At 41.3% G+C, this 17,077-nt stretch overlaps 1 protein-coding gene across 12 annotated transcripts in view; it reads left to right on the top strand.

Annotated features, from left to right (window-relative positions):
- LOC134211035 (poly(rC)-binding protein 3) overlaps nt 1-17,077 on the top strand; it is a 413,468-nt gene that overhangs the window by 282,105 nt on the left and 114,286 nt on the right. For all 12 annotated transcript variants that reach the window (XM_062687577.1, XM_062687578.1, XM_062687572.1 and 9 more), the window contains exons 4-6: nt 8,418-8,534; nt 8,753-8,849; nt 9,001-9,164. In XM_062687577.1, the coding sequence (XP_062543561.1) occupies nt 8,418-8,534; nt 8,753-8,849; nt 9,001-9,164 (378 nt within the window). The remainder of the gene's footprint in view (nt 1-8,417; nt 8,535-8,752; nt 8,850-9,000; nt 9,165-17,077) is intronic.

The following is a 17,077-nucleotide window of genomic DNA, read 5'->3' as shown; positions in this document are numbered from 1 at the left end:
ATCACATCTATCATTGCCTTAATCATGGCAAACGCCTATTTTTAAATGACGGAATCACATCCACGTAGTCTTATTCCCGATAGATGCATTATTTTTGAAGAAGAAAACACATTGATCATTGTCGGATTTTTCAGTACCACTCAGTCATGCAACTAATTTAGTCTGTAGTACTCGTTAACACCATTTTTGGAAAATGGCGTATACGTCACTTTTTCAGATTACGGCAGTAGTGAACTCGAGAAAAATATGTCAAATGTAAGTTATGCCAAATGCCCGTTATGCCAAATGGCCCGCTGCCTAATACGCAAGTTGTATAGAGCTGAGACATCATTAAAGTGACCGTGGGCGGACTTTATATGTGTAGATGAAGCAGCAACAGCATTAAAATACACTGCACTGTAGTCGGTTTTTACGTGGGGGATACGTTCCGAGTAAATCAAAACCGCGGAAAAAATACTTAATCCAAAAAAACGCGTAAAAACGACTTCGATTTTTCGCGTGGAGTAAGGCCTTAAGATCTTGACGCATAACCAAAAGTCTTTCGACCTGTTTCAAATATGATGCATGCAAAACTTTCTTGTTTGATCCTTTATAATGTCGAAGCTGAATGAATACAAGGTCAGCAGCTTGGACCAGTTCAAGATGGTAATTTTCTTTATCTGGAACAAAATGCCCATGCAGATTGTGCGTGCCACTTGCAATTGGTTTAAGAAACGTTTGATGCTAGTGAAAAGTACAAAACAAAGGTAATTCCAAGATAAATGTTGTAAATGTTCCTTATAAACAATATAATAAAATAGAACCAGGAAAATAAATAATTTAATCTATTTTTTTAAACATATTTTGAAAGTGTATTCGAACTTATTCGACATCGATTTGTTTGAGATGTGGTATCAACTATAAATGGCACGAATATTTGGATTCTACGCACTCGTACTGACATCAATTCGATACGTTCTAGTTAGTTTGAATACCATTTTGCCAAGTTAATTATACTTACAGGTTATCATCAATCGATCAAAATTTCTCAATTTTAAGTTTGAAACATTCTCTGGTAAAAGGATCCAAGGACGGAAAGAACAGACTATAGGGCCTGCGAATTGTCGGACAAACTGGATAACAAGAATTCTGTCCACAATGTGAGAAATGGTCTCATTTTCACTACGCAGTTCATATAGGAGCAGAGGGGTATGCAGAAGATGCTCGATTCAACCACGTATGAGAAACAGCCAGTCGTAGAGATTGCATCGTCTATCAACCCCCCATCTATCGCAAACAGTGCATCACAGGATGTGCCACCAATCCCATTTAGACTTAGTAAGACTCACCGGGAAAGAACAAATAAAAACGAGAAATATTGAACCGCGAAATGACATAGCTCTGGTCCTCACAAGTTCCAATACTCACGCTTCCACGGGTCTTCCGATGACAATTGACCGCCAGCTAAGGGTTGCGTACTTAGCTGGTAGTGCAGCCTGGGCACTGTTGTCCTTCTGACATCAGCTAGAGTGAGAGGGTGCGTACTATGGGGTCTGCCTAGGATGTGGTGGGGTTCGACAGTGGGCTCTGTTGAACTTCTATAAAAGCTGCATGTGTCCCCAAGCAGGCCCTATCAAAGCGACCGTGTGCCGCTCAAAGCGCACTAGCCTAGTCCTGGTGTTGGGTGGGACTTTAAACAAATTTGACCCGACTGATCGAGCGTCTGTCCACCAAGGAGGTGCGGCTCCAACAGCGTCTGTTCTGGCATCCAGCGGCTGAGTATGAAATGCTATTCCTGGAAGCTATACCTAAGATGGCAGCCCCATCCCGGTGGATAGGGAACCTTGGGCCAACAACCTACTGTTCCCGAAACATCAATTTGTTCGAGAATCCGATAATGAAAGAATACGGACTGATTTTACGGCGACGACTCTTAGCGCGAAACAACGGACACGAATAGGAACATGGAACGTTTTAACCCTAGCCCAGCAGGGTAAATTGGCACAACTTGCCAATGAGGCACGCCGCATGAAGCTTGAGATCCTGGGACTGAGTGAAGTCCGTTGGCCAAACTTTGGAGAACACAGAACGCCGTCGGGACAAGTTCTGCTATACTCTGGTTTACGAGGTGAACACGCTCCCCGGCATCGCGGAGTTGGCTTCCTACTAAGCGCTCAGGCACACTCTGCGCTTATGAAGTGGGAACCTATAAGTGAAAGGATAATCGTTGCCAGATTTAGAACACGGGTCCGAAACCTTACTATAATCCAATGCTATGCGCCAACCGATGCTGCCGATCTGCAAGACAAAGAGAACTTCTACAGTCAACTCAATGCCGTCGTAGATAGAATTCCGAAGGGTGATATCAAGATCTGTTTGGGCGACTTCAATGCGAAGATCGGATCCGACAACTCGAACCATGAGCGCATTATGGGACGCCATGGTCTCGGAGAAATGAGCGAAAACGGAGAGCTGTTCGCAGAATTTTGTGGTAATAACAACATGGTGATCGGGGATCGCTCTTCCCTCATCGACCGGTTCACAAGGTCACGTGGGTCTCCCGTGACGGCTTTACAGAAAATCAAATCGACCACATCTGCATCAGCCGAAAATGGAAACGGAGCCTTCTTGATGTACGGAATAAACGTAGTGCCGATATCGCGTCTGATCATCACCTCCTCATCGGCGAAATACGCCTGCGCATTGCGCGGATTCGTCGGCAGGAGGAAAGAGTTGGACGACGATTCAACACACGCCGACTGGAAGATGCCACGGTGAAACGGTCCTTCGTTGAAGAACTGGAGACGCGTGCTGCAGATATTCCGGAAGGTGGCAGCACGCGTCTCCAGTTCTTCAACGAAGGACCGTTTCAGACCCGTGGAAGACCAATGGACCGCCATCAAGAATGCCTTCATCGCCACCAGCGAGAACAATCTGGGTGAACTACGCACCCAGAGAAAACAATGGATCACCGATGAGACCTGGAGGAAGATAGAGGAGCGAAGAGAAGCCAAAGCCGCGATAGAGCGATCGAAAACCAGAGGAGCCAAAGTCTTAGCCCGTCAACGATACACGGCTCTTGAGAAGGAAGTAAAACGCTCATGTCGACGGGACAAGCGAGCGTGGGCAGACTCTCTGGCCGACGAAGGAGAGAGAGCCGCCGCAACCGGGGACATTCGCCTCCTCTACGATATCTCACGACGCTTAAGCGGGGCGAAGATGAATGCAACGATGCCTTTGAAAGACGCGAATGATCAGTTATTGACCGACCCAACTGACCAGCTGAAACGCTGGTTCGAGCAGTTCGAACAACTTTTTCAAGTGCCAACCAGGCCATCACCACCTCGGCATGATCTGCCTAGGATCCGACGTATAACACGTGTCAATACCGAAGCTCCATCACTGCTAGAGATTCAAACAGCCATCCAAAGCATGAAATCGAATAAAGCCCCAGGGGTCGACCGCATATCAGCCGAGATGCTCAAAGCTGACCCCATGACATCCGCTCAACTACTGCATCGTTTATTTCGTAATATCTGGGACACCGCAACTTTCCCGGTCGACTGGATGCAAGGTATCTTAGTGAAGGTGCCCAAAGAGGGTGACCTGACTGTATGCGATAACTGGCGAGGCATTATGTTGCTGTGTACCGTTCTCAAAGTTCTGTGCAAAATTATCCTAGCCCGGATTCAGGAGAAGATGGATGCGACTCTCCGGCGGCAGCAAGCCGGATTCCGTGCCGGAAGATCCTGTGTGGACCATATTGTCACGCTCCGCATCATTTTGGAGCAGGTCAACGAATTCCAAGAGTCCCTTTACTTGGTATTCATTGACTACGAAAAGCTTTCGACCGTCTCAATCACGAGAATATGTGGGGCGCCCTGAGACGCAAGGGGTTCCTGAGAAAATCATCGGCCTCATCGAAGCACAGTACGAGGCCTTTTCGTGTAGAGTGCTGCACAATGGGGTCCTGTCCGACCCTATCCGGGTCGTAGCTGGTGTGAGGCAAGGATGTATTCTATCACCGTTACTGTTCCTCATCGTAATCGACGAGATTCTGGTAGATGCGATTGACCGTGAACCAAACCGCGGGCTGTTATGGCAGCCTATAACCATGGAGCACCTAAACGACTTCGAATTGGCGGATGACGTTGCACTACTCGCGCAACGGCGCTCTGATATGCAGAGTAAGCTCAACGACCTTGCCGATCGCTCCTCCTCGGCAGGTTTAGTCATCAACGTCAACAAAACCAAATCGTTGGATGTAAACACGGTGACTCCTTCCAGTTTCACAGTAGCCGGGCAACCAGTGGAGAATGTTGAAAGCTTCCAATATCTTGGTAGCCAAATGGCGTCAGACGGCGGTACCAAGATCGACATAGGCGCACGGATCAAGAAAGCAAGGGCTGCCTTTGCGAGTTTAAGAAATATCTGGAAAAACAGGCAGATAAGTGAACGCACCAAAATACGAATTTTCAACTCTAACGTGAAATCTGTGCTGTTATACGCTAGCGAAACATGGTGTGTATCAGTGGAGAACACTCAACGGCTGCAGGTGTTCATTAACAGATGCCTGCGGTATATAATTCGGGCCTGGTGGCCTCACAACTGGATCTCAAACAACGAGCTCCATCGTCGTTGTCACCAGAGGCCGATAGCAACAGAAATTCGGGATCGGAAGTGGGGCTGGGTCGGCCACACTCTACGTAGAGGCGGAAACTAAATCTGTAAGCAAGCATTAGACTGGAACCCAGCGGGACATCGCAGCAGAGGCAGACCCAGAGGCTCATGGCAGCGAAGCCTCAATAAAGAAATAAAAGAAGTCGACCGAAATCTAACCTGGCAACAGGTTAAAGCGATAGCCGGGCATCGCTCAGGATGGAGATCTTTCAAGTCGGCCCTTTGCATCACCGGAGGTGTACAGGATCCATAAGTAAGTAAGTAAGAAATGATATTAGATGAAGATAAGAATAGATGGAAATAACTAACGAAGATATGATGGGACTAATCGTCAGCACGAAGGACTAGATAGCAGATGGTTGAAATAAGCGGCCTGAAGTTGTAGGCGTCAATAAGGACAAGAACTCGATGCAATAATAAAAGGTCTAAGAGATGAAGACTTCATTGTTCTATCAAGAGGACAGAATTGGTAGCAATCAGCGTACTGTGCGGCATCAGCTCAATTCCGGCAAATTCCGGGTGCGAATTTCGATGCGTTTGTTCCGACTTTATTGGATCAAAATTGGACAATTAGTCCTAATAAAAACACTTTATAAAGTTTAAAAAAAGCTTAATTTTAATCCTCCATCTAAAATGACGTCAAATATCGATTTCGAAACTGCTTCAAACTTGAATTTTGGTCCGCCATTTTAGACTCTAAAGTGGCGTCCATTTTCGATTTTTGAATTCTATTCATCATAACATTAAAAAAAAACCTTAATCTATATATATAAAACTCAATGTTTGTATGTTTGTATGTATGTTTGTATGTATGTTCCAGCATAACTTCTGAACCCATTGACCGATTTCAACCAAATTTGGAACACTCATTCTTTATCTTAAGAAGACGACGATAGGGGGCTTAGAGATGCTCTTTGGGAAAGAGGGAGGGTGTGGAGGGAAGGGTATTGCTTAGTTATTGATCAAGTCAGTGTACTTTTTGAACCCCATTGGCCGATTTCAACCAAATTTGGAACACTCATTCTTTATCTTGAAGAGACGACGATAGTGGAGTTAGGGATGCTGTTTAGAAAAGGGGGAGGGTATGGGGGGCTTAGTTGTTGGTCAACTCAGTGTATCTTTTGAACCCCTTGGCCGATTTGGGTATAAAACAATCATAATTGTTACCCTTCTTCGGAATAATGGTATGCCCAGTGAAAGGCAATGAATAATGTGTTTCCTTCTGAATGGTGGATGTGTTGCTTCTTTAAAAGTAGGCATTTGCCCGGAATAAGGCAATGGTGGGTGTGATCCCTTCTTTAAAAATATGCGTTTGCCCAGAATATGGCATCGATGGATGTTTTTCCTGCTTTAGAAAAAGACGTTTGCCTGGAATAAGGCTTTTCAAACCCACGATCCCTTCTTCAAAATCAGTCAGTGTTTCCTAAAGCCTTCTTTTAATCAAATGATAAAATATGAATAAGTAAACACAATTACCCTGTTGACCAATTGGTTTTATCATTTTCCGATTTTAAAAGAAAACTGCAAACCAAACTGGCAATTCCGAGCAAGGCCGGGTACATAAAGCTAGTAAAGATTTAAAAAAACTATTGGTTATTGAAAAAAATGACCCTTGAACCGATTCATGGTAAAACCGTTTACCGGTGCCAATCGGTTCAAATACGGTTTAGAAAGTATCCAGTTTTCCGCGAGCGATAATGGCCGCCAGCTTGTCTGCGGGTTAGTCTCTGATTTGACGGTCTAAAAAGTATAAAACTACTTTAGAATGCCATAACTTTTGAAATCATGAAGTTTGATTATTTCCCAAAATTGACCCTTGAACCGGTACTCGGTGTAAATCAGTTTACCGGTTCCAATCGGTTCAAATACGATCCAGGAAGAACGAAACTACCATGGAATACCATATCTTTTGAAATCACGATGGTTTGATGGGTCGCATGATGGTATTCGCCTATTTCCGTAAAGTGACCCCGTAACAGGTTCCGGCGGAACGTCCGGATTCCAGAATACAGCCCATATTTTGGACCGATCAAATTCCTGATAAAATTTGATATAGTTTATGCGTCGTTTCTCTACAAAATATCTAAAATAATCGTTTCCGAAGTATGCGTTCTGGTATATGGCCAAAATCTAACACCCATTTTAAATCCGAAATAACTCCGGTATCAAGTGGCCAGTGCTAAAAATTCATGAAGCCCCTGAAATTTGAATAAATTCCGCTTCTTTTGCTGAAAGTTGCAAAAAAAAATGCAAAAAAGATTTTTATTTTCGTTTTCTGAAGGGGGTAACGGAAGGGTTAATCTGCACAAATAAATGTTTTAAAATACAGCACTAATACGCAGATAGCTCTTACATTTTTAAACTTGGTCACATAACGTTAACAAACTATTTAAATTATTAAATAGACTATATGGCTTTCCAAACTACGTATACAAATATCTCCTTCCGAGTCAAAAGGAGAAGACATTGCATTTCAAACAGTTATTTGAAAACTAGACAAACGTTGTAATAGAATTTTTGAAATTATCATTTGAACCATTGACTAGTTTGCATTCACTTACATTTTGTAATAGTATCAAGTCGATTCCAAAGCCGAACCGCACTTCAACCCATCCTTATCCTACCCCATGGCGTTCAAGTAATCTGCAAGGAATCTTCTACCATTACCTTCTTTATTATCGACCTTCGGTTGACTTGCGCTCTCATTGCCTCACCAAACGCTGCAGAATGAACTTAAAAACTCTGATTAATCCACCTAGCGGTGTTGGTGCCTTTCTCGTGCAAAAAAAAATATTGAAAAATATGAGTGAGTGTTTTTTAGCGTGTTTTGCACATATAAAATAGTATTTTGGACATAACTTCTGATCCCATAGTTCAATCTGGCCAATTTTCAATAGCAAACAATTCGGTTTGCTCAGGATTCTCAGTCGAATGGAACTTGTTGCGAGTAATTCGGCCACTGCTAAGTTCCAAAAAGTGTGTCTACACAATTTTGTACACATACACACACACACATACATACATACACACAAACAGACATCACCTCAATTCGTCGAGCTGAGTCGATTGGTATATAACACTATGGGTCTCCGAGCCTTCTATCAAAAGTTTTGTTTTGGAGTGATGATATAGCCTTTACGTATACTTAGTATACGAGAAAGGCAAAAATTTGAATCCACTTCTAAAATCATTCTTGAATCCAGTTGAAATTTCTACTGGAATCCCTTTTTGTGTTCTTCTGAATTGCTCCAATCCTGCAGTTGAGATTTGCTTTGAAATCGGTTGATATTTTTTTACTAAAATTAATTTTAGTTTTCTTTTAGAATTCCTTTAGCATTTCTCTTGCTATTATCATAAAAAAATTGTTGATTTTATTTTCCTAAAGTGCTGCCCAAATTTAATGACAGCGTGCCTTTAACCAACGGGAGCCAAATGCTAATTTATAATAAAACTATGACTGGCTTTTGACTTTTCTTTTTAAAAAAATAGACTAAGTGATCCATTATACGCACAGCGTCCATCACTATTATAAAATCCTCATGTACACTCCAAGTGAAACAGATTCTTAGAAGGGTTACTTGATATTTATGAAAATAAACTAAGCTCCATTAAGAATCTGTGCTCTAGTCCAACAACAACGAAGACGACCAGCTCGGCCCTTATATCCCTATATTTAAATAAACACTCAACCTGCCGAAGATTACTTTCCAACTAGTTGTCTAACGATCCTTCCACTTTCTTTCTTCTCCCCTCCACAGTCCGGCGCAAAAATCAACATATCAGATGGGTCCTGTCCGGAGCGAATCGTTACGGTGTCCGGTTCCAGAAGTGCTATCTACAAAGCCTTTACACTGATCACAAAGAAGTTCGAAGAGGTGAGCTCTCCAGTTGCGGTGTCCGTCCACTGTCTCACTATCACTCTCTCTCTCAAATCTCGTCGCGTCTCGCCCCATCCCGCCCGCGCCCCATTTGATGCGGCGATGATGGTGGAAATGCTCTCATCGTTACTAACCCTTTATCTTGCTCTCTGTTATTTTCCCCCCAAACCTCCTGTTTAAAATCTTTTCTCCAACCCGTTTCTCTTCCCCCACAGTGGTGTTCACAGTTCCAAGACAATACTAATGCACAGGGTAAAACACAAATTCCAATCCGCTTAATCGTACCAGCTAGTCAGTGTGGTTCTCTGATCGGTAAGTTTTGGCGCGCTCCTGGCACTCTTGTCACTCCGAGCTGCAACCGTGCACGGTCCACCACTTCAATAATGGTTTTCCTCTTTTTTTTCTTTTCTTGCTTTATTTTCCGTTTCCGTTTGTTTTTTTTCCTATTTCCGCTGCTCAACAGGAAAGGGCGGTTCCAAGATTAAGGAAATTCGGGAGATTACAGGGTGCTCGATTCAGGTCGCTAGCGAAATGTTGCCAAATTCGACGGAGCGTGCCGTCACGTTGAGTGGCTCGGCGGACGCCATCACGCAGTGCATCTACCACATATGCTGCGTTATGCTGGAGGTAAGTTTACTTTATTGTATTTTGTTTTTGAAATATGATGCTCGAAACATGTTGGGGAATTTCAGCTTCAAACATGCACACCACATGGTGCTAAAGTTTTTCGTATGCCCAAGACAGTTTAAATTAAATCAGTTTTTACAGTGATAGAACGTTTTAATAATCACTTCAAAAATCATGCAAAAATGTTGACATTTGAATTGAACAAAGTTTCTGAAAATGATGATATGTTTTTAGAATTTTGGTAATTTTGTTTATGCTCAACCCCTCAAGCCTTTGACTAAAAATTCAAAAGAAAATGTTAAGCCTGGAGCAGGTCTTTTCAACGTATACTTAGCATGATTAGAGATTGTGGTCGGAGAGAAAACTTTATTCATTCCCAAATAAGAACCTTCCAAAAATATCACACGTTAATACCTTCTACCAAACTCAGACTGAACTCTGAACCATGTCATGATACACACAAGATTAGTATTTAAATCTGAATAAATCTGTCGAAACGGATAACAGGGAAAGTCCTCGCTCCAAAAGTTTAAAATTACGTACCGCCATCGCAGTCGGAAAGTGAACTCCGCGCTGTAGCGCCCCATAGCGCATCAACATCATCGCTTCACCCCACTGCTACTCTGCTATTGAACAGGAAATTTGGTTATCTCATCAGCAATGCTCTTCCGACATTCAATTAGGAACCGAGTGCGCACAGCAAAATTAAGTTGCAATGTATTTAAAACGGTGAAAGAGTTCCTTTTGCAGCAGTCAGCGCAGTGTGGTAGGTAACCAGCGAACTGTGTGTGCTTTCCACTGTTCAACACAGAATCTCGCTACCACGACTTCTTCCCATCCGGGCCCAAGCTACTAGTAGTCGAGCCGGAAGAAGAGCAACTTTTTCGGCCCCATCTAGATACATTGCACTCACAAGTATGGGAATCACTGCTAATGAAATGATAAAGCTTTGCCTTGTCTGACTTTGGTTCTGTCTGATGTATGCATTACCACCAGCAGACAGCAGGAGGAGGAAGCAACCGACGTTCTTTGTATGGAAGGAACATATGCACAATGCTCGGTTTTTCCTGCCCTCTTTTACCCTTGGACCACTAGTCGCGGGCCATCTGCGTTCCTCTTCATTCAGTGTGCACTGTGTGATAATTTACATACGAACAGGTGGTGAAAAATGTTGCTTGTTGCTTCCTATTGTTGGTCGAATTTTGGTATCAGAAGGGTTAATATTTACCCATTCAATGGTTCATTAGTAAATCAACTATTTATGAGTAATTATTTCAGAATTTGAAACTATTAAATTGTAAAATACACTGAAAAATAACCTGGAAATCTACAGCACGATTTTAAGTTGGTAAAGCTTCGAAAAATTTGTTAACAATCTTTAGTTATTTTTCCCGCAAATTTCTAGATAATTGTTATAAGAAAATGTGGGAAATGCTCTTCGAGTAATCTTTCATATTCTTTATATTTTTCAAAAATACCCAACATATAGCTCTAGTTTTCATCGATTATGATGTTAGATCAGTAATTTATCTTCCTACTGTCTTTCCAATATTGGGGTACACTTTGCGATTGCAAAAATCGGAGACCCTCACGGAAATATGATACACTTTGAGCGTTAATATCTTAACCGTTTCTCGACGGATCTCCAATATTTAGGACCATTCGAACAAGGATGGGTCAACGTTTCATTGTATTGTTCTAAAAATACAGATTCTCATTTTTTTATATGAAATTGGCAAACAACTTAGAAATAGTAAACCAACCAATCCCGTACATGCATCCTAAGCACAGACATCAAAATGCGGGTTTGGATCTAATCCTCAGTTCAAACAAGATTTTGCGCAGAGCGGAGTGGAAACAGCAGCACTACGTTACTGGTAGCATTTTCAACCGGAAACCATCGCATTTATGGTGGTCGTCGACGTTTTATGTGAAAAAAGGGTTGATCGTCTGTTGCGATCCCGCGTGATGCAATGGCGATGCTGAATTATTCGAAATGGTAGCGTCTTACCGAAAAGAAATCGAGTTTGATTGCAGTTAGTTTTGGAAAAGCGCATTGGGGAAAGAAAATTGGATCGTCTCAGGACCAGCATTTTCTGGACAGAAAAGGTTGATTGCAAAAATGGCCTGTTTCGGTGACATGGCCGTGGTAGTTTGATTTCTGTTAGTGATGTCCTACATTCGAACAAATTTATTGCCTTATCTTCGTCCGACGCACGCTTGTGATTCTGCTACCCAATGGCAACTTTCTGTCGTCGACAAACATTGATTTGCACTTTGAAGAAAATTAATCTCGGATCAACCTTCTTTTGTATAAAATGGCAGACGGGAAAATTTTTTTATTCAATTTTCAATGACTAACATATACAAAATCAAATACTAACAGAAACAAAACCAATGAATCTTGCCAAAAAGTTCACTTTCTGCCGACGACAGCCAACGATGCCAAGTGATTATTTTATTTATTTTGTTAATCTTTTCAACAAAACGTATTTTGAATCATTAACAGCTCATAACCAAATTCAGTACTTTGCGAGAAAATTTCACAGGGTGCTTTGAATATCCAGTCTGCACATCATATTTATTATTTACACCCATATCAGATCACAAAGAGGCAGGGCTAACGGGCTTATTTTATTGAATACAAGAAAGCTGCTTTCCGGCGTGCGCAATCCATTTTGATCGGGGTTCCGCAGAGAGCGGTCGAACAAGATTTCACAAAGAGCAGCCACCAATGACGATGCTGAAAATGTATTCCAAATGGTGGCGTCTTAGTCATCGAGTGGGCGTCAGAAAAAGGAAATTTCAACGCAAGGTTCCGACAAGCGTTTGGTTGTAGCTAGTTATTGGTAAAACGCATTAAAAAAAATGGGTCTTCTTAAGACCAGCATTTTCTGAACAGAAATAGTTCCTTGAAGTTCTAGTTATAGAAAACGATACACGTGGAAACCGAACATTGCAAATGAATATATTTGCGTTTGGTTTCGCGCCACTTTCGATTCTGCCTATTTCTCCTTTATTTCGGACATTTTTGAGAATGGTGTCTTCTAGGATTGTGATGTCCTCCACTGAAAGCCAGTCGAGTCCCTTTTCCACGTTTGGAGACTCAAAGTCAATCCAACTGGGAGCTACTAATGGGTTTCTTGATTCAGTTGACCTCCGAGCAGTTTACTCAATGTTAATAAAGAGACACAAATAATTTCGTATAGCTACGTAGTCCTACGTCACTTTTGCGTACAACCTGATTAGGCTGCACCTTTGTGTTTTTCTTTCCTCTTGAAAAGAGGCTTCCAAGACTCTTGAAAAAGGATTCCGCGCCTCTTGAAACGAACCTTCCAAGGCTCTTGAAGGAAGGCTTCCAAGCCTCTTGAAATGTGTTTTTCGAGCTACTTAAAAGGATCTTTCTGAGCATTTTGAAAGGACGTCTCTGAGCCTCTTGAAAAAAATAATTCCGAGCCCTTTGAAGAGAGACTTCCTAGCTTCTTGAAAGGAGGCTTACGAGCCTCTTGAAAGGCGGCTTTTAAGGCACTTAAAAGGAGGCTTCTGAGTATCTTGAAACTGCGCTTCTGGGCCTCTTGAAAGAAGAATTCCGAGCCTTATAAAGGGAGGCATCCGAGCCTTTTGAGTAGAGGTTTCCAAACCCCTTGAAGGAAGGGGAGAGAAAAGAAGGAGCTCTTGATAGAAAGTTGCCGAACATCTTAGAAGGAGGCATCTGGGCCTCTCCGAACCTTTCGAAAGAAGTCCTTCGAGCCCTTTTGGTAGGAGGCTTCCTATTATCGTAGAAAAATGCTTCTAATTCTCTTGCAACAAAGCAAATGAACTTTTTTGTTTAAGAAAAAACCCTTCATGTCTCTCAAATGGAGGCTGCCGAATCTGTAGATTCTAGATTTTAGTTCAGAAACATATTCTTAACATATTATTCAACATTTTGTTTTGATAAAGTACCTAGATTGGTAGATTTGGTTCAATCGACGTTTTGTCCTTTTGATCTCTTGTCTCACAGTCCTTCATTCGCTGTGCTGGTTGTTGAGGGCAGGATTCAATAGACCATGATTATAGAAAGCTAAATACTGCTCTTTTTAAAGCGCATGTCTCTAGAGTCCAGTTTGGTTTACGACGGGACCCGAAATCTTTCTAGAGCTTTGTAAACAGTAAGAGAAAAAACCCGTCCGTTTCGAATAAAGTGGTTTTTGATAACAGTAAGTCAACTAGCGCGAAAGAAGCGTGTGACTTCTTCGCTAAGCATTTTGCATCCGTTTTTGAACCAGAATTTTCTACTGACATCGAGGCCAATTTAGCGGCTTCAAATGTTGCTCTGAATGCAGCGGATTTTGATATATTCGAAATAATGCCAGCGATGATTTGAATGCTGTTAAAAGGATGAAAAATTCTTGGGCTTGATGGCGTTCCTGCTGTCGTATTCCATCCCAACTGTTGGAAACTGTCTCACATGTTTCCTGTATTTAAATCTGGTGACCGTAAGGATGTTAAAAATTATTGTGGTATTATGAGCTTGCCTGTTGCTTCGATCATTGCTTCACTTGCTTCACTTAATGCTGCAAAAAAACACATTTTGATAGATCAACGCGGCTTTTTTCCCGGTAGGTCGGTGACCACTAATTTACTAGAGTTCACTACCACCTGCTTGACAGTCGGGGAAGAAAAATCGCAAGTGGATGTGATTTACACGGACCTCAAGGCGGCGTTTGACAAAATTAACCACAAGATACTGCTTCGTTAACTTTCTCGTCTGCGATTTTCAAACAGACTGGTGTCGTGGTTTTCCCCATATCTGTGTGGCCGGTCGATGTGTGATACGTCTCCTCGCCATTTAGCAGCACTTCTGGCGTTCCACAAGAAGCCTTCTTGGGACCATTCCGTTATTATTCCTCATCTTTTTCAACGACGTTGCCACTTCGCTTGGGTTTAAGTGCAAGTTAATTTACGCCGATGATCTCAAGATCTATGTTATTGTTCGCAGTATTGATGGCTGTATTATCTTCAATCGCTGATTAACTCCTCTAACAACTGGTGTACCGTGAATAAGCTAATTATCAGCATTACAAAATGTCACGTGATGACCTTTCACCGCTTCACAAATCCGATAATGTATAACTACCTCATCATGAATAATGTGCTGAAAAAAGTGGACTAGGTGACGGATTTCGGTTTTATTTAGGACCCCAAGCTCTCCTTCAATGCACATTATGCTACAATGATTTCTAAAGCAAACCGACAGCTTGGATTTATCTCAAGAATATCCAAGAATTTCACGGATCCGCACTATTTTAAAACACTTTATTGTGCACTCGTGCGTCCAATTCTGGCGCCGAACGACGGAACGTGGAACTTACGAATTGAGCGGGTCCAGAAAAGGTTCTTACGGATAGCACTCAAACATCTACCGTGGCGAGATCCCGCAAACCTTACAGCGTGTATCGACAGATGTCAAGTTGGCCTCAAAACCCTTGATCAGAGGCGTAAGATGCAGCAAACTACATTTGTTGTCAAATTGCTCAACGCTGCCGTCAATTGCCCCTGTCTTTTGTCGCAGCTTATCCTTAGGACTTCAGGAAGAAAGCTAAGACAGCGATCTCTTGTTGCAACCGAACTTTCATCGCACTCTCAATGGATTGAACCAGCCGATTTGTGCAATAATCCGCATGTTTACTTCCGTTGAACATATGTTTGACTTCGGTATGTAGACATCTCAATTCGCTTACAGAATAAGAAAATTATATGATGTAATCTAGGCATATTCATTAAGACTATTTTTGTCAGATGAATTAAATTACAAATAAATAAATAAATAAATTTACTGATCGCCATCTATATGTTATTGGTACAAGACAAAGTTTTGGAATAATAAAATTACATAATTATCAAAACTTTATCAATAAATTTTGATTAAAATTGCAAGTCTTCCGCCATTAAGTATTGTTGTTCGAGGTTCCCACTGGGCCCAGTACAAGTATCCCCAGGGGTACATGCATCCCACCTTGAGAACCGCTGTTCTAGAAGATCGAAGTATGTCGCGAGCGACGGATGTCTCGATTTTTTTTCCGTTTTGGCTGATGGTGACTCAGAAATTATTTAAAAACGAAAACCAATTTGTATACGCATGATTTACAATAGTCGTAGTACCGTGCAAACTCAAACTTCGGACGCTTAAGCACTTTCTGATATACAATCATCCTGTTTACTCACATTTCAAATCACACCGTTTAAATCACCATCACAATCACTAAGTATATTATTCATCTTTGAACTACGTATTTAATATGTGCATGATATTGCGAAGAAAGTATGCAATTTATGAAAATGTCCGGCTTCTGTTTGATTCAAACCTCGGACACCGGCGGGGTTGGATTCATATTTCGGACACAAAGATTCAAACTTCGGACACCTGATTACACAGTACCGGGAAGAATGATTGAACACAATTCTCACTGCACAGCTCAGACTGTCTTTTAATCATTTCGGCGTATTGTTTTAACATGTCTTACTAGAATGTAGCTATACTAAAACAAGCTAAAACTATTACTCCTTCCGATTCAGCTTGACGAAACATTTCGATGAAATATTTCAGAAAATTTCCCATACGAATTGAAGCGTCCGAGGTTTGAGTTTGTCCGAATTTTGATTATCCACGGTATGGTGTTTTAGTGAATATGTTTAGGTATGCATGTTCGCCTTAATGCGCGCATTTGAATTCAAGCTTCGCAGGCGTAACCTGGATAGAAAAAATAGAAGGACAGAAAGGCTTTCGGGTCAAAAGTTAAACGGAGCTAGAAACCACTAAGGAATTGGCTCTCTATGTCAGATGTTCCACAGGAATTTGCCTTATTCTCGGTCGCGAACAGGATCCTCGTGTTTTTCTACGCTGGTTGCCTTGGGCATAAATCCAAACCGCCAATTTATGAACCCTGACCCTAGAATCCTGGCCTGCACTTAAGCTACCTGAATTTCTGATAACATCGACTCAGCTGAAAACAACCATCAGAAGCGTTAACATTGACAAAATAGCAAAGCCTTCTCCCTTCTGTTGGGCCACCCACGGTCTTAAGTCCCATCTGATCGGTCAACAATTATAAGGAACTTTATTCGGAAAGGCCCTATGGAACATCAAGACCAAGTCAAACATCAGAAAATCATATTCCAATCGAACCGACTTCATATTCAAATCTACAGACAAATGAAGCAGTAAAGATTCTGAGATTCTATGGTCGCTTTTTGTGGATTATTCTTAACTCTCTATGGTCCTTAACTCTCTATAATCCAATTTTTGGTCATAACTCAAGATCACTATTTTGCTCACTAAAATCGATCTGAACACGTTTAGGGCAATTAGAGTTTTTAATGTGCAATTTCATCCTTTTTACATTCTGAATTTCTAAAATTTTATCTTATCAAATGAAATTATTTCTATTTTCTTTTTTTTTTTTTTAATTTTTAACATATTAAGAGTTTGAAATTTTTCATTCATGACCGAATTATAAAATTTTTAGGAATTGTTTGTTGTTTTCAGTGTAAGAAATTAGAGAAATATTTTAAAGTGTATCATTTACCAGCATACCCTCCTATTGAAATAAGGTTGGTTGTGGAAAAATACTTAGCAACATATATTTTTCTCATCAAAGGTATACGAACCAAAACAGAAAAAACAAAAGAACAAAAATGTATTCAATTTTGAATATTTTTTTATAAATACTTTTAAACTACTTTTCATAAGGCATCGTGGTTTATATTATTGATCATGATGAAAAACTTTTCGAAATCCAAACAATTGAAAATTACAAAAAAGTACCCCGTCTAAAGGTGGTTTTGGTCATTGGAAGGTTAAAATAAGGCCTCTGGTGGTTTGTGGAATGTTTTCCTCTGGGATCAAAAATCATTTCTTCAGTCCTATGATG

The sequence above is a fragment of the Armigeres subalbatus genome, chromosome 2 (assembly GCF_024139115.2).
Source record: "Armigeres subalbatus isolate Guangzhou_Male chromosome 2, GZ_Asu_2, whole genome shotgun sequence".
Classification (NCBI taxonomy): Eukaryota; Metazoa; Arthropoda; class Insecta; order Diptera; family Culicidae; genus Armigeres; species Armigeres subalbatus.
This window is presented reverse-complemented; position numbering and strand designations above follow the sequence as displayed.